The 22,547-nt window shown below is 41.5% G+C and overlaps 2 protein-coding genes across 3 annotated transcripts in view; one reads left to right on the forward strand and one right to left on the reverse strand.

Moving 5' to 3' along the window:
* RPRD1B (regulation of nuclear pre-mRNA domain containing 1B) overlaps positions 1-14,988 on the reverse strand; it is a 51,633-nt gene extending 36,645 nt beyond the window's left edge. Inside the window, exons 1-3 of one of the 2 annotated variants that reach the window (XM_045444636.1) lie at positions 14,412-14,988; positions 9,244-9,373; positions 1,715-1,848 (exon numbers count right to left, since the gene is read on the reverse strand). In XM_045444636.1, coding sequence (XP_045300592.1) covers positions 1,715-1,848; positions 9,244-9,373; positions 14,412-14,562 — 415 coding nt within the window. In that variant the 5' untranslated portion in view covers positions 14,563-14,988. The remainder of the gene's footprint in view (positions 1-1,714; positions 1,849-9,243; positions 9,374-14,411) is intronic. The other variant, XM_045444635.1, reaches the window with a different exon arrangement.
* A 5-nt stretch (positions 14,989-14,993) lies between these two features.
* Positions 14,994-22,547, forward strand: part of TTI1 (TELO2 interacting protein 1) — a 45,074-nt gene continuing 37,520 nt past the window's right edge. The window contains exon 1 of the mRNA XM_045444634.1: positions 14,994-15,104. The gene's annotated coding sequence lies outside the window, so the exon portion shown is untranslated. The remainder of the gene's footprint in view (positions 15,105-22,547) is intronic.

Here is a 22,547-nt window from a genome sequence, read left to right on the forward strand (position 1 = left end):
GAACCTTTAGCTGTGTGCTTCCATGTTTATAGCACAGAGAAAGAGAAATTACCTTCAGATCAGCACTGTCCTCCACACAGAGTACTGCTTCGACCGCTGTTAACGTCTAGATGCTCAAAGAAATCAGAAACCCAAAGGAGCTGTTTTCAAATGTACCACTACCATAAACTCGCCAATTCGCCTGGCTGCTCCCTGAGCACAAAACTATTTCTCGCTCCTCTGCTCAGTCCTATAGCATCTAGCATAGACGTTTACTCAAAGCACATGTCTGGCAAATGCTTGTTGAATTGAAACTCAACTCTTAGTTTCCAACGTTGTCTCGCAGAGCTCTCCTCCTTGCCCAAAGGTGTTCTAAAAACCCCAGCACTGCTTACCAAGGAAATTTAAGAGTAAAGAATGCTGAGTAATTCCCCAACGCTGTGCAGAACACCTCCAAAAGACACGATACGAACACTACCAGAATCCAAAGTAGGAAATACCCTACTTTTCAGAAGCTTCCACCAGAATGACCTCAAAATTGTTTTCCATCACCTTTAAGTAAAACAACAACGACCTGCAGTCTGAAAGCACTTATGTCATTCTCACAAAGCCTCTAACTTGGTAGTTTTACAGGAAAGTTGTTCTACCTTGAAATGCATAGAAACTCAGACCTGGGAGAGATCATAAAAGGTATACGATAAAGGGGGGGTGAATGAATGATATTGACACGTCAACTAACCACGGTTAAAGGCCACAGCAGAGGCATGTACAAAGTACCAGAGGAACATGGAGGGAATGGTTACATGTGCCCAGACAAGGTAGGGAAGATGTCAAAATGAGAATAGCATTCTTGAAGAATGAGTTCACCACACAGTGAAAGGGACAGAGGACATTTCAGGCAGAGGTAACACCGGACGCAAAGGAAGAGGTACCAAGAGAACATCCAGAAGGGAAATGGGTATGGCCAAAGACTATGGTGTGTGTGAAGCAATGGCAGCAGAATCTGGGAAAGTAAGCTAATTTCAGACTATAAAGGGTCCTAAGTATTATGTTAGCCCTTAGACTTATTCCTCCAGGCGATGAGTTCATGTACAGTCAGCTCAGGTCTGTAGCCCAGAAACATGTTGTGCCATTTCAAATTAAACCGCAACTAACCACAAACCCAAGAACCACATAATGTTTGATCTTACTCCTCTTTAACGTAAGCTCTTAAGAGTGTGTGCACTTATGTGTACACACTTCTGGAGGGTATCCTGGGTTCAGTGAAGACCAAAGTCAACTGTAGGCTGCAAACTGACAAACATCGAAATTATGTTTCCAAACCACACCAATATTTAATGAAGCCAAGTTCTGAGAGGGCCAAGGGACATATCAGACCCTGTAGGGGTCAGTGGCAGGGCTAGGACAAAACCTCAGTCCGGGGAGTTTCCTAGTTCCCCACAACTAAACAACATTGTTTTCCTTTCCCTTGTGCAAGGAAAAGTCTCTGCAAGGCAGGGGAGAGCCAAGGAGGATACACGGCAAAGTTAAGGGTGTGAGATGATGAATAGCATGAATACTAGAACCAGGCTTACACGCTGCAAGCACTACATAAATTCTCACCATCATTTACGAGCATCTCTCTGAAGAATCATACAATCGCTGGTGGTTCACAGCAACCCCCACTGCAGCTTTTCATATGTGATTCGAAAGTAGGCAAAGACCAAGAGCTGTAAACATGTGGTGATGTTTCTACCTTTGGGGGGAGGGCTCTTGGAGTCCTCCATAGACAGCTTCAGCTGCTGTATGAACTCGCCGCCATACACACTTCTTTCTTGCCAGATGTTCAGCAATCTTTCTAAAGGTTTTTTACAGCCTTCATCTGCCTCTCTGCCCAGAAAAGACGAAAAGATATATATAAGCTTAAGATGTTTTGCTTTTATTAGGACAGATCTACTTTAAAAACAACAAAAACTGACTAAATGATTGGCATATTTAAAAACAGAAGGACGAGTGAGATACATATCGTGATGAACAGATACCCAAAATTTGACCAGAACTACATTCTTCCTTGGTGCACAGAAAAGACAGAGGGATTATGTTATAGAAGTAATCTGTGTCCTTGACCTCCTTTTAAAGATGGGGTAAATAGGGCAACAAGCCAATAGTGGGTTTTTACAGACAATTATCAAAAATTGATCATTTCAATTGTGACCACTTGCTTTTCAGGAAGATATTAATAGAAACGTAGTGCCAGACATTCTGCTGGAAAACAAACCTAAAGGGTCAAAACCTTAAAGGATAGAGAAAAAAATGATTTAAAAAAATAAAACATTTACAACGGGGAATAAATTCACCACCACTCATCAAAGCTAACACAGCAACACCTCTATATGTATAAATAGAATCATACACACGTATATGCCAAGACCGATCTCCACTTAAATGAACTACTTCATACTTATTTTAATTCTGGGTCAGGTCATAGTCCTCATTCACACAAAGGTGTCTAATGGATAATCTTAGAACACACTGAGAATATAGCCCTCTGTAATTTATGTCTGAAAGAAGCTGCACAGTTTTTTTTCTGATGTATTACACTCTTGAAACAGTATTTTCAAAGAGATAACTGTAACTCACACCCTGCCCGCGAGATGACTGTAACTAGCACTCCGCGCTAGCACTCCGCGCGTGCAACAGCTGCTTACCAGAAAATGTCAGAGAATGGGAAGACTTTCTGAAAGGAAAACAAATTCCTCACCATCCACAGTGTTACTATGAATTGTTCTGGTTGGTAAAGCTGTCTGGATGTCAGTGATCTTACCCTGAGTGACTTTCAACAAGAAGGGATAAGCTGACATCTTAGTTTCTAAGCCAGTGTCTTTAACATGAACTTCAAGAAGAAATCATACCGAATTCAACAGAGATGGGAACTTCATCCACCCTCAGCCCCGACAGCACTCTTCTAAAACTTATGTTAACAGTCAACATAACATGAGGGCTCAGCTTGATCTGGTCAGAATGCATTATTTATGAAACATTAGTGGCAAATTTCACTGAATCAGGGCCAAAGTACTCTATCAGGGTTCTTACAAAACTGTTTTTGCTCAAACTTTTTTTTTAGTCAGAGGTGAAGTGAAGGGGGGAAAAAAGGAAACAATTTTCAACGATAGTTTATAAAACTTAGAGATAAGACCTAATTAGCTGATATTTGTGATAAAAACACTTTTATTCCACCTTCAGCATACATCTGGAAACAAATGACTTCTCACTTCTTCCTCTGCTGTCCACCTGGTCCAAGCCACTATCATCTCTTGCCAGATGACTGGTCTCCCTGCTTCCACGCTTGTCCTCCTACAAGCTCACCTCAAGCTTTAAAACTTCTAGCTCTGGCCTCAGGGCAGATTATGTCACTCTTTTGCTCAAAACTGCCAATGGTTTTTCCCTCAGAATAAAACCGAAAGTTCTTAAAAAGCCTACAAAGCCATTCTCAGCAGAGCTTATTATTTCTCTGACCTCACCTACTCTCTCTCCCTCCTTCGCTCGCCAACAGCTACCCTGGCATTCTTGTCGCCTCAGGGCTTTTGCACTTAAAGTTCACTTTGCCTGGAACCCCATTTCCCTACATGGTGGCATGGCTCAGGTATCCTTTCCTAATCTCCCTATTTAAAATCATGCTCCCAGAGCACCTGGGTGGCTCAGTCGGTTAAGCGTCCAACTTGGGCTCAGGTCATGATCTTACAATTCGTGGGCTGGAGCCCAGGGTCAGGCTCTGTGCTGACAGCTCGGAGCCTGGAGGCTGCTTCGGATTCTGCGTCTCCCTCTCTCTCTGCCGCTCCCCCACTCATGCTCGGTTTCTCTCTCAAAAAATGAATAAACATAAAAAGTTAAAAATAATTATTCTCCCTACTCCATTAACTTAGCTTCTGATAAGGTATATAGCTGACTTGTTTATATTCTGTCCATTTGGATGTAACTTCCACAGGGCCAAGAGATTTGTCTTCTCAGACCCCCACTGCTACCCACCCTAGAACAGGCACAATATCTAATTGTAATCTTTTTTTTTTGAAAATTTTTAGATAGATTTCAGTAGGCCATACATATAGTTACCTTTCAGCAGCCATTTTCCCACAACAAAGCCACCGGGTCAGACACCAGCTAAACAACTCCTCTGGGCCTTCAATGAGGTTTAGGAAATACTGTGCTTGGAATACAAAGAACGAGGCCCAGGGCCTGACCCATCGGCCCCTTCCCTTTCCAGACCCCAACGTGGGCTTCGCATTCTAGCAGCACTCAACCATACGTATCTTCTATTCAGAACTTGCTCCCTCTTGCCCACGTGCCTTTGCTCACTCCATCTCCTCGAAAGCAGAACAAGGTGAAGAGGGAGAAGTTGTGGGTAATATATAAGATGACTTAAGTATATAAGGAGTACATGGAGCAGAAGAATCTGGAGGGAGAGAGTGGAATTAGATTACGAGGGCCCCGAATGTCATATTAAGTATGTGGCCTTTATCCTGAAGGCAATGAGAAATCACTGATGAGGTCAAATGTATGGTTTAGAAAATAAAATAACTAGTATAACCAAATCACAACTAATTAGAACTTAATTAACTGGTTGATAATTTTAACACACAACCTGTTCTCTGCAAATTCTCTGTTCACTTAAAAGAGGAACCTATCATGACAAATTCTTATCAAGGATTTAGTTAAGGAGCCAGGGGACCACAATGCAGACTAAATATTTGGGACTCCATTTAGACTAAGAATGACTCGCGGTCCAGCTTCGACCACGTCACTATATGCAATGGAAACTGATACACAAACCTGTAATAACCAAGTCATTTTTAAAAGGCTTTTACCACTAAAGGCGAAAGCCAAAAGGGGGCTCTAGTTAAACTGGTGAATGTAATTAACCAGGATAGGCTAATTCCTGAAGCAATGTAGTAAATGAAGATTTTGCCCACTAAGTTTCAAAGCTACAGATACAACAGTCAAGAAATCTTTTTACTCATGAGGTTTTGCCGTAAGCAGCTCAAGTGAACTGGAAATCCCGTTAGCACTTGGAATGAGGTACAACTAAAGCAATAAAGTAGTTTGATATCAGACAGAACTATCTTTCCAGGTTGCACTAACTCCATTCTAAGCTGAGAAATCTTTAAGTGAAAAAGACACCAAAAAGTCCTTGCCATTAATCAATGAATAAGTGGAAAATGATTACTAAATACATATATAACTTATGTTAAACACAAATTAGTATGCATTTCAATTCCGATCATAAATCCAATCACTGCAAAACTGATCTGAAAAGTGCAAACTGTGTATTATACACAGAATTGTTGCTTGAAATGTCAGCTGAGGCCTTTTCCTCTTCTGGCACTTCCTTGGTATACTCACCATAATCTGTGTGTTCCTGTCTTGTGCCAGGCACAGTAGCACTGTAATAGGCCTACTAAAGGCAGGAATTCTTTCTAAATATCCTCAGCACTTCCAACAGAGCCTCATGTGAAACTGGAGCAGAAATGTTCCACTGCCAATAGCTCAGAAAAGAATTAGCATAGCAAGCCTGAGACCGTTACCCTTAGAAAAGGCCTGCTCACCAGGCTGGCCCTTGGCTGTCACCTGGAAACTTGGGTTTCTGGAGCGTTCTTGCAATTTCCTAACTGATAATCAGGGTAGTTTACTGTGCCTAAACTGTTTGTGCAAACAATGTAATTTATGCTGAATACCTGCTTTCTTTCTGGGAGTCTGGAATTTTGGCAGAGAGTATCTGTGGCTAACGCCAATAAAAACCCTAGGCGCTGAGTCTCTAATGAGCTTCCCAGGTACACAACACTTGACACGTGTTGTGGCAATTCAAAGATGGAGGAATTCAGTATGTTTTGTGTGACCCCGCTGTGAGAGGACTCTTGGAAGCTTATACCTGGTTTCCCCTGGACTGTGTCCCATGCACCTTTTCCTTTGCTGACTTTGCTTTGTATACTTCCAATGTAATAAATCACAGCTGTAAGCAAGACTATACGCAGAGTGCTACGAGTCCTCCTAGCAAGTCTCCCATCCTGGAGTATCTGTGGGGATCCATGACACAACAGTAAATAAATATGTATATGGTGATAACCTCAAATTTATGTCTCCAGAAGTTAATTTCCTCCTCAGCTTCAGACTATTTCATCCATCTGCCTATATGGCATCACTCCTTGGAATATCTACTAGCCATCTCAAACTTAACATGGCCAAAACAAACCTTCTGACCTCCTCTACCATATCTTTGCCCCAAACTCCATCTCAGTAAACAGCACCATCAGCCATCTACTTAGCCATGTCAAAAACCTAGAAATAATCGGATTTCTCTTTCCCTTTACTACCAGCTCCCACAAATCCTATCAGTTTTTACGCGGGGGGGGGGGGGGGGGGGGGCAGTCAAACACATGCACAAAGTAAACGCTGGATAAACTAGAAGCTATTACTATCTTCTCACTGCTTCTGAGTCCTAGCCATTGTCACCTCTAGCCTGTAGTAGAGCAATATCCTTCATCCTCACATCCCTGCCCCTCCCTCGGCCTTTATAACCCATTCTCCACACCAAACCAGAGAGACCTTTTAACAATGTGATGGAATACATCATTCTCCTGCTTAAGACTCTGTCACTGACATCCCATCAGAACAAAATCCTCTCTCCCAAGGCTTACAAGACTTACGTGACGGGAACCTGCCTGCCCCTCTGATCTTATCTGGATGCCACTTTTCCCTTTCTCAACCACAGTTGCTCTAACCACACTGGCCTTCATCCTGATCCTCTTAACACGCCAAGATTACTCCTACCTTGGGTTCTTTTTAGCAGCTGTTTGCTCCTACTTCATGGATGATTACCTCAAATCCCATTTCCTTAGAGAGCTCTTCCATGAACACACTAGAAGGGATCCCACTCCAGAATGTCATTCTATCTCATTATGTCCATATCATCACTCTCTGAAAGCATCTTGTTCATTTATTTGTCCTTGCCTGCCTTGTTCACTGCGGCTTCTCTAGTGTCTGCATCGGTACTTGGCACACAGAAGGCACTCCAATATATGTTGAATGAAAAACAAAGTGCACAGCTATCTCCAAATGAGAAGACAATAAGAAGGCATTGTGTGGAAAAAAGTTCAAAGTCTAGCTAATTAAACTACTATTCAAATTAAATCTAACCTAGGCGCTTGGTAGCTTCCTCTGACTTGAGAGGTTTGGTTTTGAGGGTTTTTTTGGGGAGGCAGAGGGTGCTGAGGGGGTGGAGGGAGGAAGTAGGAAATTACCATAAAGAGATTCTTTTAATCAATTTTGGTCGATATTAATGGGTCCCCTATCTTTGTTCATCAACTGAGCACGGAAAACCAGACCGAGTACTTCTTACTACAGGTAAGGCACGTCAGGATTGAAGTGGAGTAGCTGACTTTTCTGTTCCAAAAATGGTGGAAGGGGCTTGGAAACATGGGGACCCTGAACCTAATACCCAAGAAGGACATTATACTAGAAGAATGCAAAAAAAAAAAAAAAAAAAAAAAGAAAAAAAAAGAAAAAAAAGGAAAAAGGAAAGGAAAGGGAAAAGAAAAAAAAAAAAAAAAAAAAAAAGGACCAGGTTTACTTTCTGCATAATGCCACAGAATCTGCCAAGACATTTTTAAATAAAAATGTTATGTTTACTATCCTTATAGGAAATTATTTTAGTCAATTTCCTATACCCTAATTAATTCATTCAACAAAGATTTACTGAATCCTCCCTGTACCAGGGCAGACCACAATGTTGCCCAACTCCGGGACACCAATCCCATCAAGGCTACATAAATGGTATTCCCTAAAACTATGCAACCTGGCAACTCTGTGCCAGACCGTTCACCAGGTGCCCATGATACAGCAAATAAAAAACAAATGGTCCTTCTTGTCACATAGTTTCTAATTTAACATATACCCACAAATGAACAAAGACTGGGGACCCGGCATCAGACTCCGTACTTTCGAACAGACTGGTGTACTTCAGCCCCACAACAACTTCAGCGAGATAGGTGCTGTTGGCCCTTTCTAATCAGCTAGGAAACTTGGGCTCCAAAAGCTAAGTAATACATCTAAGGTCACTCAGACAGTGCTGGAGGTAGAGCTACAGCCTAAGAAACTGAACTACATCTCCTCAAAACAAGAAAATGCCTGGCTCCTATCTCAGATAGCTTTTCTGGCAGTCTTTTCTAAGTTTACTCTGTTACAAGGATTCAGGATTGTTTCAAGATTGTAACACATTCTGCTTCTTCAGTGCCCATGTTCATTAAAAGAAAGAGCCAGCCACGGAGCTGGCAAACAAAAATCTTTTTCCCACCTCTAGAAAACTAGATGTCATTTGTTTCTTTTGGATTTCTCATTTTATTCCTTCAAACGTGTCAAATCTTTCCTGAAATGCTGGAGCCATTTACACATTTAAGGCCTTTCACTTACACTTTAGATCTACAACAATTTTGTTTAACCAGTCGGTCTCCTTTTTGGTCTTCCCAATTTCCTTTCGCAAAGATTTTTTTTTTATACGTCTGCTAATATTCTAGTGAAAAATAGTTTTTCTTTGCTCCTCCTGGGCACCCAACTTGGGTCTACAGGAAGCAGTTTGTTTTTAAATAACTAAAAATGATTTATAAAAGTTCTAATCAAATGTATTTTCTGTGATATTAGCTACAAGTGTGCTCTATGCTCTAGTCCTCTCGTTCACAAAACAGAAAAGATTTAATATGATACAGCCAGAGCAAATATCTGCTTTTCACACTAGTAATTATCTCTATTGTTATAGTAATGACTACTATTTTTAGTAAACTAGATCTCTAGACATCTAGAAGAAGGAAAGGGAGGAAAAATGAAGGCATAAGCAACTAATATCTTGCTACTAAGGTTTTGTTACTGGAAAGTTTCCACATACTCTTTAGCTTTGTTTTCTGACCATAAACTAATGAGACAACTTAGTCAAACCGAGGAAAACACCATATTCAAGAAATGAGTTCAATAAATGAATATATTTAGGGTAAAAAATGTTCTACAAGTGCTAGACTCAATCTCTTCAATGCATCAAAATGTTTACATGTCTGAAATAGTTCTTAAGGGTGCAACAAAACATAAAATTATAATTTGGCCTCTGCAACACTGTAAAGCACATCCCTGTAAAATATGAAGTTGTCAATTTACAAAGGTTATCCCAGAAAAGGAAAGAACAATAAAGAGGAAAGGGTAATGCATTTAAATACCAAACAAAACAAACAGAAAAACCAGACAACATACCTGGCAACATGAGAAAAAGCATCCACAAGGACAGATTCAAATTCTCTAGTGAATTCAGGTCCTTTCCTTTTACTGTTTTGGATGACATCATTCGCTAAGTACAAAAAAGTAAGCTTTCTATTTGATTTGGCTGGAAAAAAGGAAAAAAAAAAGATAATTTAACTTACACCAAGGAAATGCTCAATCCACAATTCTTCTGCCCTAACATACTCCTAAAGAAACTAAGATAAGCATTATCTACCTGAGATCAGGGCTCCTTTATGTTTGAAAAAACAACTTAAGTAACTTTTTGACATCTCTAACAAAACAGGTTTGAGAATACAATTTTGAAACAAAACAAGAATGGGCCATTTTCATTTCTGTGATATTTTAACAGAAATAATTGACAGTAAAAATAAAGATAATCCAAAGAAAATTCCTAAAGGAGAAGCAGTCAACATTCTCAAGAAGACACATTAAAATCAAGGTTTTCCTTTATTTTATTGCAAAGATAAGCATTTCTAATTCACTATTAATTATCAAATCCTGCAGAATGAAAGACTGAGCTAGGTGAACTAGGTTTTTAAAGCAGATTCTTGTAATTTATGTTCCTATGGTGAGAATTTCTCTTTGGACGTTCCAATAACAATAATCAGCCAATGATACCAACTTTATAATCCAGAGAAATCTCTAGACGCACCAATGGATATTTACCTCAAATACAAATATATATTAATGCTACATTATTACTGAAAACTTAAAGATGTCTGAATTCTGGATACGCAAAATGATGGCTCCCACAAAAACTGTAATTCTTCTCTCTTATACATATTAAATGTAGTATTTTCTATTACTCTGTATGGTATCATATATTAAACCATAAAAACCTCATGCACTGTGTCTGAGTTACAGTTGCTTGGGGGAACATTACTGAATTTCCTGGCTTCTATGCACATAACTTCTCAACCGTAAAGTTACATCACTATCATTCTTGGTCCCAGTTTTCTTTTAAAGGAAATAAATAAGAACGCAATCAGACAGTCCAAAACACTAAGTTTTCTCCAATGCTAAAATACCCGAAAAACTCAAACAAGCCTTATATAACCTTCACATACCTAAATAGCTGGTCCTTCCTCTACTTGCTCTCAGAAACCACCTGTTTCTTTTGAAATGCACACAGCATGCATAAAATCTGACACAGCAGGCATAAGATGTGACATTTTAAAATATAGCTACAGAAGAATAAACCAAGTTAAAAACAATCTTTAAAGTATGTATTCATAAAATTAAATATGGATATCCTGAGTTACATTAACCTTCTGGTACTAACCTAGTTTAACATGGCCAACTGATGATAATATGTAAACCTGGAAGTATCTTTAACTATTCTAATTATTACTCAAAAGCAGATGGAAAAGTGTCAACAGTTACAATATTCTACTCTCGCTACAAAGGTATCGTTATGGCAAAGGCTTTTCTTTTTTTTTTTTTTTTTTTTTTAAAGCAAACCTTGTTCTGGGATGTTGCAACAAGTAAAACTACCAAGTCTAATAATGCCATGAGTTAACAGATTCAACTTCAACAAAGCAAATTTGACTGTGTGAAGCTTTACAAATGCCACGTATTTTATGTTTAAAAATTCAGAATCCATTGTATAAAATGTCAGTTTGGACAATTAAGACTTGATACATTTTTCAGTACTACAAACATGATAGCCAAGAGGCCAGAGAGCCGAAGTTTTTCACTATTTACATTGCCAATGAATTTTCATCATCCTCAAACTTTGCAATGAGGATTTATTTAGCATGAAACTTTATCCCTCCACATCCAGCTTCTTGAAGCCAACATAAGTATCACGTGTGTAAAGGTGCTATGACAAAGCCCAGAGCACCTGAACACACACACCCTCCACTCTAGTCCCAGGTGACAGACAACTCACTTGTTCAGAGGTCTTTCCAATATGACAAAATAGATCCTTTCATTGCCTAACTATGCCCATTCCAAATGAGCAGAACAGTTATTAAGCAAAATTTATATGGTTAACTGACGAAAAAAATGTCACGTTTAGCTGGTTTTGACATCCAAAACAGTTGGGAAAAAAAGGCCTGTTTTTCTGCACTCAAGGCAACATACAAAAACATTACTAAAAAATATTCGTCCAAGAGCATTTTACATATAACTTCTCCATAAAGGGAAGTTCTACCTGGAATGGAGCCCAAAGGGATAAATTAAGAATTATTTCTATTATTTTATCAAAATTCCTATTATTTTATCAAATTCTTATTATTTTATCAAGAATAAAAGTAGTATTTAAGCAAAACACAAAGTAATTTCTTTAAATCCTGTAATACTTTGAAGGTGACTCACAGATAGTCTGTGAATACCTTAGGGAAAATGACTTGACCATCGATTGAACTGTCCACTTCTAAAGACTCAGGGTGGGCCAGAATCTAAGAGACTAGACATTTTCAACACAAGGGCACAAAATCTTTTTCCACTTCAGTGTGGGGGCATGCTCAATTCATGATCCTGATGCCTGGAGGAGCATCCTCTACCTTGGCACTATCCAATATGGTAGCCACTAGCCACAGATAGCTACTGAATACTTCAATTGTAACTAGCACAATTATTTAAAACTGTAGCTCCTGGGGCACCTGGGTGGTTCAGACGGTTAAGCGTCTGACTTCAGCTGAGGTCATGATCTCATGGTTCACAGGTTCAAGCCCCCTGCTGGGCTCTGTGCGGACACCTCGGAGCCTGGAGCCTGTTTCAGATTCTGTGTCTCCCTCTCTCTCTGCCCCTCCTCCACTCACGCTCACTCGCTCTCTCTCCCAAAAAATGAATAAATGTTTAAAAAATTTTTAATTAAAAAAAACACAAAAAAACTTCAGTTCCTTAGTCACACATTTCAAGTGTTCAACAGCTACATGTGGCAAGTGACCACCTTGTTGGACAGCATGGATATAAAACATCCCACAGAAAGTTGTATGAGGTAGTGCTGTTTGGATCCTTTACTCAACCATGAAAATGATGTCAGAGACCACAACTGAACTCCTAACCTATTTTTAAACTGTAACAGGCACTATGGTAAATCCTACTAGCGTTGCAAAGAAACAAGAAGGCCTAGTTTCTCCCTCAAAACACAAATCTAGTGAAAAAGCCAGAACTATAGTAAGAATGAAATAAATGCTAAATTAACGTGGCAGGGGGTGGGATACAGTGACTAATTCTAATAAACAAAAGTGCTATGGGTTTGGCTGGAGTCAGATGATCACCTTCACTTATTAATGGGCACCAAGGCAGCGGGTATTTGAAAGCACGAATTTTGGCATCAGAGGGCTCTAGGCTTATGCCCCAGCTATAATGCCCCTGAACAAAGCACTTCATCTCTCAGTATCTTTACCTTCTCATCTGTAAAATGGGAGATAATAATGCTAGCCTCCTTAAAACAGTAGGTTCCATGAGATTAGGATCATATAAAATTAGGGTGAAAGGAGCTTCATAAATGAATGCACCGGTTACTTTCCATAAGTCAAACAGGATGAGGTGGGGAATCAAGAAGGCTTCACAAAAGTGACATCTGAGATGGGCTTCGACCTCTCTGAGATCCCTGTAGAGGTGATTCACATCTCGGATGTTGGAAATAGTATCTGAATGGCACAGTGGGGTACAAGAAGGAGGATCTGGGGGGCGCCAGGTTCTAGCCCCCAAATGCCCAGAGGGGACCCCATCTCAGTACAGCACATGAGATCTGGAGGGAGGGGAGTCTCTGCTAGAGGGCTAGAACTGGGTCTCCGGAAAGAATTCTGGAATTTGGTGCCTGACAGCCTGATGTAGTCTAAGCCTCCCCAGTTCTGAGGCCTTGAAAATACTTAACCACGTAGGTGGGATCTCCACCTCACAGACAGGAGAAGCACATGTAAAGCTACTTCCTATACTACGGAGGGCCTACTACACAGAGGCTGTCCACAATTGCTCTAAGGTTCATTGCCTCAGCTTTCTGCTATGGAATCGTCAGGGTAACAGCTGTAAAGGTGCCTATCCTTCCCCATCGAGCTGTACGCACTTGAAGGCAAAGACCCTGCCTCACACGGAGTAATTAGCAGTCCCATTTCACCATTGCTTATGAAATGCCTATACTGTGCCTGACACCAAGCCAGATGTTCATCCGCACTATCCTGTTTACTGTTTACTCCTTGCCACAGCCAGTTGTTTGAGCCTCAGTTTTTCCTCATCTGCAAAGTTCCCACTCCAGAGAACTCTGAGAATTAAAAAAAATGAAAGTACCAGTACTGCACCTGGCACATAATTAAAGGCACAGTAAATATCAGTCTTCATCATACCCACTTTATAGGTAAGGAAACTGAGGGTCAGAGAAGCTAAGCTACCGGGGTCAGTGAATGGCAAAATCAGGCTTAAATTCCAGGCAGTCGGCCTTTGGAGCCAACGTGTTATCAAGCACCCAGCTCAGTGCCTGGCACATAACAGGCTGGGCTCAATGAATGAATGTCAGATCCTGAGCAGGGTCCAGAATCAATGAAAGATGCATGAGAAGAGAGGCCTGAGAGATAAGGTCTAGGTAGTGTGGTCTCTTAATCGCTCTATAATGGGGGTAACTGTACCCACTTCACAGAGCGGGTCTGAGTGCGAGGATATACGTAAAGTTCTCAGCATAGTGACTGGCACAGAATAAAGGCTCTGAGTGGCAGCTATCGTTGTCCTCGTTTTACAGATGAGACAACAGAAGCACAGGGAGATGAAGACACTAGCCCAATATCATTCAACCAATAAGGGGCTAAGCCAGGACTTGATCTAGGCAGTTTCACTCCAGAATCCTCTGGCTCCTACTCCAAATGCCCAGCAAAGCGCCTGGCACACAACAGCCTTGGGCCAGTACCTTCTACAAGGCTGTCGAGATAATAATAGTCACAAGTGGCAGGAGGAGCCGAAGGGGAAACGGGCCGGATGAACCGGGAGTCTGGGAACCTCAGACAAGTACCTTAAACCTTCTCCAGCCTCAGTTTCCTTCTCCGAGAAATGGGAATAACACTGTCTCCAACCTCAGAAGTGCAATCAGAGGCCGGGGCTTGGAAAGCAAGCCTCCACTAAGAAGCTAGAGGGGCCTCGGCAGTAAGCCGAGGAGAGGACAATCCAGGGGAGTCCCAAGGGGCTACAGAGGGGGTGTTTACCTTTGCGGAGCTCGCGGTGCCACACAGAGACGATGGGTCCCGCATGCTTGCGGTGGTGTATGAGCCACAGGGACAGGGTTTGCACGCTCTGTTGAGAGTTGCTCAGCTCCGAGAGCTTCTTCTCCAACGCCGACTCCGAGAAGGAGGACATGGTGGCGGCAGTGAGGCCCTGCAGGGAGCGGCCTGGGCCGCCCAGTGCGGCGGGAAGAGCAACGGCGCGAGGCCGGGGTCTCACCTGACGGCTTGCGGAGCTCTTTACTGACTGACAGACGGCCAGAGGGGTAAGGAGGGGGGAGGGGATGGGTCTCCGCAGTAACAGCCACCCGCGCCGCCGCCACAAGATGGCCACCGACCTCTCACCCCGCCGTGAGAGCAGGGTCAAAGGGCAAGGGCCGGAGTAGCTGCGCACCGAGAGGTGTCGGGGCTACAGAAAAACGCCCTTTCAGTGGCGGCGGCCTCTCTGAAGTTCGCTTAGGGCACTTCGAAAGGAACAGACGAGGAGAGAGGCGCAGTTCTACGGCCTCCGGAAGGCGCTTTGACCGCTCGCAGCCGCACGCAGGCGCAATGAGTCTCACCGGAACCCTTTCTCCCGCTCCCGCAGAACCTTTCTGGCGCTGTACGGCGCGCTAGTTATAACGTCACTTCCGGCGGGGCCGAGGAGGCGGGAGAGTGAGGGAAAGGCTGGAAGACGAGGTAAGGGAAGAGTGGCGGGAGCTAGAGGGAACGCAGCAACCGGGAGCCCTCGGAGGGGGATCCCGAGGGAGCACTCCTGCTGAGTGAGCAGGACCGGGTACGGGAGCGGGGCGGCGGGGGCGGCTTTCTCCCTAACCTGGCGGGCCCCAGGCCGCGCTCTTCTCCGTATACGTTCCGCTGTCTGGCTGTCCCCCCCCCAAAATCTTCCTTTTGGTTCTGCCAAGCCACCCACGTGCACTTTTCACGGCTTGGCTCTTGCTGTTCTTTCTTCAAGGGTGACGCCCCTTTTCTCACCTGGGGTGCTCCCACTCAGCCTCCAGGACTACCCTTTAATGTCCAGTTCTGACGTTCAGTCTGTGACAGCACCACCATAAAACACCTTCGTGCCCTTAATTTGTTGGCTTCGTTCGGGAAATTACATGCTGCCCTGGCCCGGGGGGGGGGGGGGGGTCCTTTCGATTGTTTCTCAAATTTAAGTAATATGTTAATTTTTTTGAGGGTGGGGGCAGGGAAGTCAGTGGTTTCATTGACCTCCTTTAGAGCACTATTTGAGACTCTGACCCCTTTACCTATTTTTTAAAAGTTTTAAAGTCCAGTTATCAAATCCGTGAAGAAATTTGTCTTTCCCATTGCTATGGGGGTGGTGATAGGGAGTCAGGTTATTGTAGACATAACCGACTTTCACATTTTACTGATTAGTGTGGAATTAACCAGTAATGGGCAAACTCCAGTTAAGAAACATTCTTCTAGCTGGTGACTGTTTTTGCTGTCACTGCGCCGTATTGTAGTTCTTTGTTCAGACGCTTTGACTCTCTTCTAGACTAGAATCATCATAATTGTAGCCAACGTAGTGAGCAGTTGCTAGGGGCTAGACACTTCACACTGGTAACTCCTTTAATCCTCGTGGCAAAGCTATAAGGTAGTTATTATGTTATTCTCATTTGGCAGATGCGGAAAGAGACAGACATTAGGTGGCCTACCCAAGATTACATAACTAAGATTGGAGGGAAAGGACTGCTTCTTAACTTATTTTCTCATCCCACCACTTTATTTAAAGCTGATTGAGTAAATTAATATAAAAAAGGTGAATAGCCTAAAATTATACAGTTAATATCTAGTCATAATTGTAACCAAGGGCTTTTGAGTCCAAATGTAGACCATGTTTCTATATTGAATAGCACTGTCATATACTGAACCCTTTTATACCAAGTCACTTTGTATTAAGCACATTACATACTTGGTTTTATTTAATTCTTAACAACAGTTCTGTGGGATGAGGATTATTACCACTATTTCAAAGATGAGAAAACATGAAACAGGGATGAGTAATCTGTCCAATATCACTTGGACATGGAAAATGACAGAGCTAGGAGTCAAATCGAGGTTATCTGATGTCCAAGCCCAAAGTCTTCACTCCTGAGCCAGTGATTCATTCTTCCAACAAGTATCTTTCAACAAATAATTGTTGAGCACCTATGTCTGAAGCACTATTTTAAGCAAACAGGATCTGTGTCCCAGGAAGCTTACCTTCTACAAGGGAAGATAGATTGAAAAAACATGCGAGTATAAAATAAGTCAGAAAGCGATATCTACCTTGAATGAAAATCAAGGAGGGCGAGGAATGGATTTGTGGGAGGATAGGAGTCTGTTTTATATGCGGGTCAGAGAAGTCCTCCCTGATAGGATGACATTTGATCAGAGCCCTGAAAGAAATGAGAGAACAAGCCATATACTGTATGTGGAATGTTGTTCCACGCAGAGGGAAAACCAAGTACAATTGTTAGACTGCTGTTGGCATTTTTGAGGAACAGCAAGGAGGATGGTAAGGCCGGAGTGATAATGAACCAGAAGGCTAGAAATGAGCTCAAAAAAGCAGCCATAGACCACATGACATGGACCACATCACGTGGGAACTTGTAAGCAATAGTAAGGAATTTGGATAATACTCTGAATTACATCAGAGCTCACTGAACACTTTTGAACGAAAGAAGAACGTTGTGGCTGTTGAGTAGAAAATAGCAAGGGTGCACGGGCCGAAGCGGGAAGACCAATTCAGCAGCTGTTGTGATAACCTAGGTGAAAGGTGAAGACCAGGTGGTGAGATAGGGTCAGATTCTGGAGATAGGAATCTGAGGATTTTGTCTTTTAGAGGAAGACTGGGACTTGCTGACAAATTAGATAAGCGATCTAAAACAAAAATGAGTTCATGTGGTGCCAAAGGTTTTCTCCTAAGCAGCCGTAAAAATGGGAGATTGCGTTTACTGAATTGCGGAAAGAGATGGTTTGAGCAGTGAAAGCAGGAGTTTAGGTTTGTACGTGTGCAGGTGGAAATGCCTCCCCAAGTAGAGGTGTCTCCGTAGGCAGCGGGGTTTATAGGTCTGGAGTTTAAGGGAGAGATCTGATGGAGATGGAGATATAAATGTGGGAGTCATAAGGGGGAATAAGTGGAGAAAGAAATAGGCCCAGTGACTGAGTCCTAGAACTACTTCAACACTTAGAAGTGAACGACGAGGGGGATATAATCATGTGATTTTTTTTTTCTTTAGCCCATTAATGCTAATTGCACTGGTTGATTTTCAAATATTGAGTCAGCCTTCCATCTCTAGAATAAAACCTACTTTGTCATAGTATATAATTGTTTTTACATGCTGCTGAGTTGTATTTTCTTTTTTTTTTTTTTTGTTTTTTTTTTTTGTTTTTCAACGTTTATTTATTTTTGGGACAGAGAGAGACAGAGCATGAACGGGGGAGGGGCAGAGAGAGAGGGAGACACAGAATCGGAAACAGGCTCCAGGCTCTGAGCCATCAGCCCAGAGCCAGATGCGGGGCTCGAACTCACGGACCGCGAGATCGTGACCTGGCTGAAGTCGGACGCCTAACCGACTGCGCCACCCAGGCGCCCCATGTATTTTCTAATACTTTGTTTAGGATTTTTGCATCTGTGTTCATGGAGGAAATTTGCAGGTTTTTTATTTATGTATTGTCTTTGTTGGGTTTTGGTATCAGGGTGATAGTGGCTTCATAAAATAGCTGAGAAGATTTCCTCCTCTTCATTTTCTAGAAGATTGTGTACAATTGGTGTTAATTCCTTAAATGGTTGGTGGAAGCTTCCAATGAAACCGTCTGGGCCTGAGGATTTCTTCTCTTTTTCTTTGGTATCTCTCTGTCTGTCTTTCCCTCTCATCAGTCTTGCGAGAAGTTTGTTGATTTTATTGATCTTTTCAAAGAACCAGTTGTTTCATTGATTTTTCTTTATTTTCTGTTCTCAATTTCATTGATTTCTGCTCTGCTCTTTATTATTTTCTTCTGCTTTCTTTGATTTTATTTTGCTCCTCTTTTTCAAGGTTCTTAAGGTGGAAGTTTAGATTATTGATTTGGGACCTTTTCCCTTTTCTAATATATGTATTTACTGCTGTAAATTTCCCTCTCAGCATGGCTATAGCTGTGGCCCACAAATTTTGATACATTGTATTTTTACTTTCATTTCTTTTTTTTTTTTTTTTTTTTTTTTAAGTTTGCTTTGAGAAAGAGAAAGAGAGAACACGAGCAGGGAAAGGCAGAGAGAGCGGAAGAGGGAGAATCCCAAACAGACTCTGCACTGAGCCTGATGCCGAGCTGGATCTCACAGCCTCGAGATTGTGACCTGAGCTGAAATCAAGAGTTGGTTGCTTAACCAACTGAGCCACATAGGCGTCCCTTACTTTCATTCATTTTTATGTATCTTTTTAAAATTTCCCTTGAGATTTCCTCTTTGACCCATGGATTAATTAGAAATGTGTTGCTTAGTTTCCAGGTATTTGGAGATTTTCCTGTAATCTCTGTTACTGAGATTTCTAGTTTAATTCCATTGTGGTTGGGGATCATACTGTATTCTCTGTTTCGTGGTGCAAGATATGATCCATCTTGGTATCTGTTCTATGGTCACTTGAAAGTGTATTCTCCTGTTGTGGGTTGTAGTGTTCTTTAAATGTTGCTTAGATCCTGGGGCGCCTGGGTGGCGCAGTCGGTTAGGCGTCCGACTTCAGCCAGGTCACGATCTCGCGGTCCGTGAGTTCGAGCCCCGCATCAGGCTCTGGGCTGATGGCTCAGAGCCTGGAGCCTGTTTCCGATTCTGTGTCTCCCTCTCTCTCTGCCCCTCCCCCGTTCATGCTCTGTCTCTCTCTGTCCCAAAAATAAATGGACATTGAAAAAAAAAAAATTAAAAATAAATGTTGCTTAGATCCTGTTGGTTGAGGTGTTCTTGAGTTCTATTATCCTTGCTGATTTCCTACTTGTTTTATCAGTTTTTGAGAGAAGAACATTGACGTCACCACCTATACTTGTGGTGACCACCCATAGTTCTCCTTTCAGTTTTATTCTATTTTTGCTTCACACATTTTGTGGTTATTTTGTATTTAGCATTTATGTCTTGACAGAATCCGTTGAAGATTGCTGTCTTCTCTATTGGTTTCCCCTTTAATGGTTATAGAATGTCCCTCCCTATCTCTGGTAATTTTCTTTTTTCTGAAGTCTATCTGATGTTGAGATAACCACTCTTGCTTGCTTTTGATTAATGTTTGCATGATAATATCCCTTTTCGTCTGTTCTTTTACTTTCAACCTACCTATATTCTATTTGAAGAGAGTTTCTTGTAGACAGCATAGACATAGGTCATATTTTGTAATCTACTCTGACATTCTCTATTTTTTCATTGGTATATTTAGACCTTTTATATTTAGTATAATTATTATGATAGAGCTTAATCTTCCATTTTATTTTTTGTTTTCTGTTCTGGTTTTTGTTTCTCTATTTTCTTTTTCTAGCTTTCTTATAGGTTACTTGAACATTCTTTGGAATTCCATTTTATTATTACAGCATTTCTGAATGTATCTCTTTGGAACCATTTTAATGGTTCTTCTAGGTATTACATTGTACGTAATTTATCTTTACTAGCACTAGTGAAGGATAGCAGCCTTACTTCCCTTTATGTCTCCTTACCCTCCCCCATTTATAATATAATTGTTGTAAATATTTCCTCTACACGTACATTTAGATCCAAATCAGACAGGGCTACAATTTTTGCTTCAACTATCAAACACAATTTAGAAAACTCAAAAGAATAAGGAAAGCCTATTATATTTATACATATCTTCACATACCATGTTCTTTCTTCCTCCTTGACACAAGTATTCCTTTTTTTTTTTTTTTAATTTAATGTTTATTTAGTTTTGAGAGAGAGAGGGAGACATAGAATCTGAAGCAGGCTCCAGGCTTTGAGCTGTCAGCAGAGTCCCATATGGGGCTCGAATTCATGAACTGTGAGATCATGACCTGAGCTGAAGTCAGATGCTTAACCAACTGAGCCACCCAGGCACCCCTAGTATTCCTTTTTTTAATGTGTCCTTTCTGTTGAAAGAATTTCCTTTAGCTATGTCTTTTTTAGAGCAGGCCTGATGGTGATAAATTCTTTTAGTTTTCTTTCATCTGAGAATGTCTCGATTTACACTGCACTCCTGATGGGCATTTTGGCTCAGTATAGGATTCTGTCTCGATAGTTCTTTTTTTTCTCCCAGCACCTGAAAGTTACTGTGCCACTTCTTTCTGGCTTACATGGTTTCTGATGAGAACTCCATTGTCATTCCAATTATTTTTTCTCTATAGGCAAGGTATCATTTTTCTGACTGTTTTCATTATTTCTTTTGTCATTCCTTTTCAGAATTAAATTATGATGTAATTATAATCAGTGTAAATTTCTTTAGATTTATCCTATTTGGGATTCACTAAGCTTCCTGAGTATATAGATGTATGTTTCTTGCCAAATTTGAGGGAGTTGTCAGCCATTATTTCTTTGAGTGGTTTCTCAGCTGTGCCCTTTTTCACCTCCTCTTCTGGAACTCTTAGATCTTTTGTTATGGTCCATGGGTCCCTGAGGCTCTTTTCAGTCTATTTTCTTTCAGTTGTTCAGATTAGGTAATTTCTGTTATTCATTTTTACAGCTCATAGGTTCTTTCCTGTGCCCCCTCCATTCTGCTCTTGAACTTGTCTGCTGACCTTTTCATTTGTTATCGAATTTTTCAGTTCTAAAATTGCTATTTATTTTTTTCTTTACATCTTCTATTTCTTTGCTGAGGCTTTCTATTCTTTCGTTTGCTTCAAGCAAGTTCAGAATTGCTCATTGAAGCATTTTAATCATGGCTGCTGTAATAACTTTGTCAGATAATTCTCACATCTGTCATCTTAGTGTTGAATGTATTAATTGTCTTTATTCTTTCAGTTTGAGATCCTCCTCGTTCTTAGTATGATGAATGATTTTTGATTGGACATTTTTGCATTATGTTCTGAGTAACACTCTGGATCTTATTTAAGTCTTCTGTTTTAGCTGGCTTTTTCTGACACCACTCTGGCAGAAGAAAGGGGTACCCCTCCCCCCCTTACTGCCAAGTGCCAGTAGAAGTCCAGATTCCTCACTTGGCCTCCTTTGACACCCAAGGGGAAGAGCTCCTCACTACTGTCCAGTAGAAGTAAGAGTTCCACTCCCCACTTGGTAACCAGTGCACTGCACTAGGGGTGGCCTCATTATCACAGGACTGTAGTGAAAATCATAACTATCCACTAGGCCTCCTCTGACACTACCCCAATGATGAAAGAAAAGAGCATATATTCTTGATGTACACCCTTTTCTAAGTTAAGAGCCACTTTTCTAGAATATACTGCCTACCAAAGAACTTCTTGTCTAGTAGAAGGTATAGGCACATAGTGTAATACAAGGCACTGTTTCACAAGTATTCTGTAGAGGACAGCTGTAAACAAAATGAGCCTAAAGTAATTTCTAGAAGGATTTATGGGAGGTCTCCTTGATTCCCCTCCTCCACCTTCTATTTTGTATATGCCTTAGGGTTCTATTGTATACTCCTCCCTTGCAGGGATAGACCCGCCAGTTAACTTTGTATCTCCCTTTCCTTGTCAAGAACTTAGCACAGTGAGTGGCACATAGTATATGCTAAGGAAACATTTCTGGGTAGGAAGAAGTAGGAAGCTACAAAATATCATGGTATGCTGGAGGTTTCGTGTTTATCCAACTTTTTTTACTCATTTTTAAAAAATGTTTATTTATTTTTAGAGAGAGAGAGAGAGAGTGCACATGAGCCAGGGAGGGGCAGAGAGAGGGGAGACAGAGAATCCCAAGCAGGCTCCACGCTGTAAGCACAGACCCTGATGCAGGGCCTGACCCCATGAACTGGGAGATCATGACCTGAGCCAATCAAGATTTGGACGCTTAACCGACTGAGCCACCAGGCACCCCTCTTTTACTCATTTATTAAACAAACAGTGAGTGGGACCTGCTTGGCAGACACTGTGTCAGATGCTAGGAAAATCACAAGTAACTAAAAAAGTGTACTATTCAGTTGGAGAGACGCACGAATAAACCAGTCATTTTAACCCATAGCAGTGGTCCCCCAGTGT

The sequence above is a fragment of the Leopardus geoffroyi genome, chromosome A3 (assembly GCF_018350155.1).
Source record: "Leopardus geoffroyi isolate Oge1 chromosome A3, O.geoffroyi_Oge1_pat1.0, whole genome shotgun sequence".
Lineage (NCBI taxonomy): Eukaryota > Metazoa > Chordata > Mammalia > Carnivora > Felidae > Leopardus > Leopardus geoffroyi.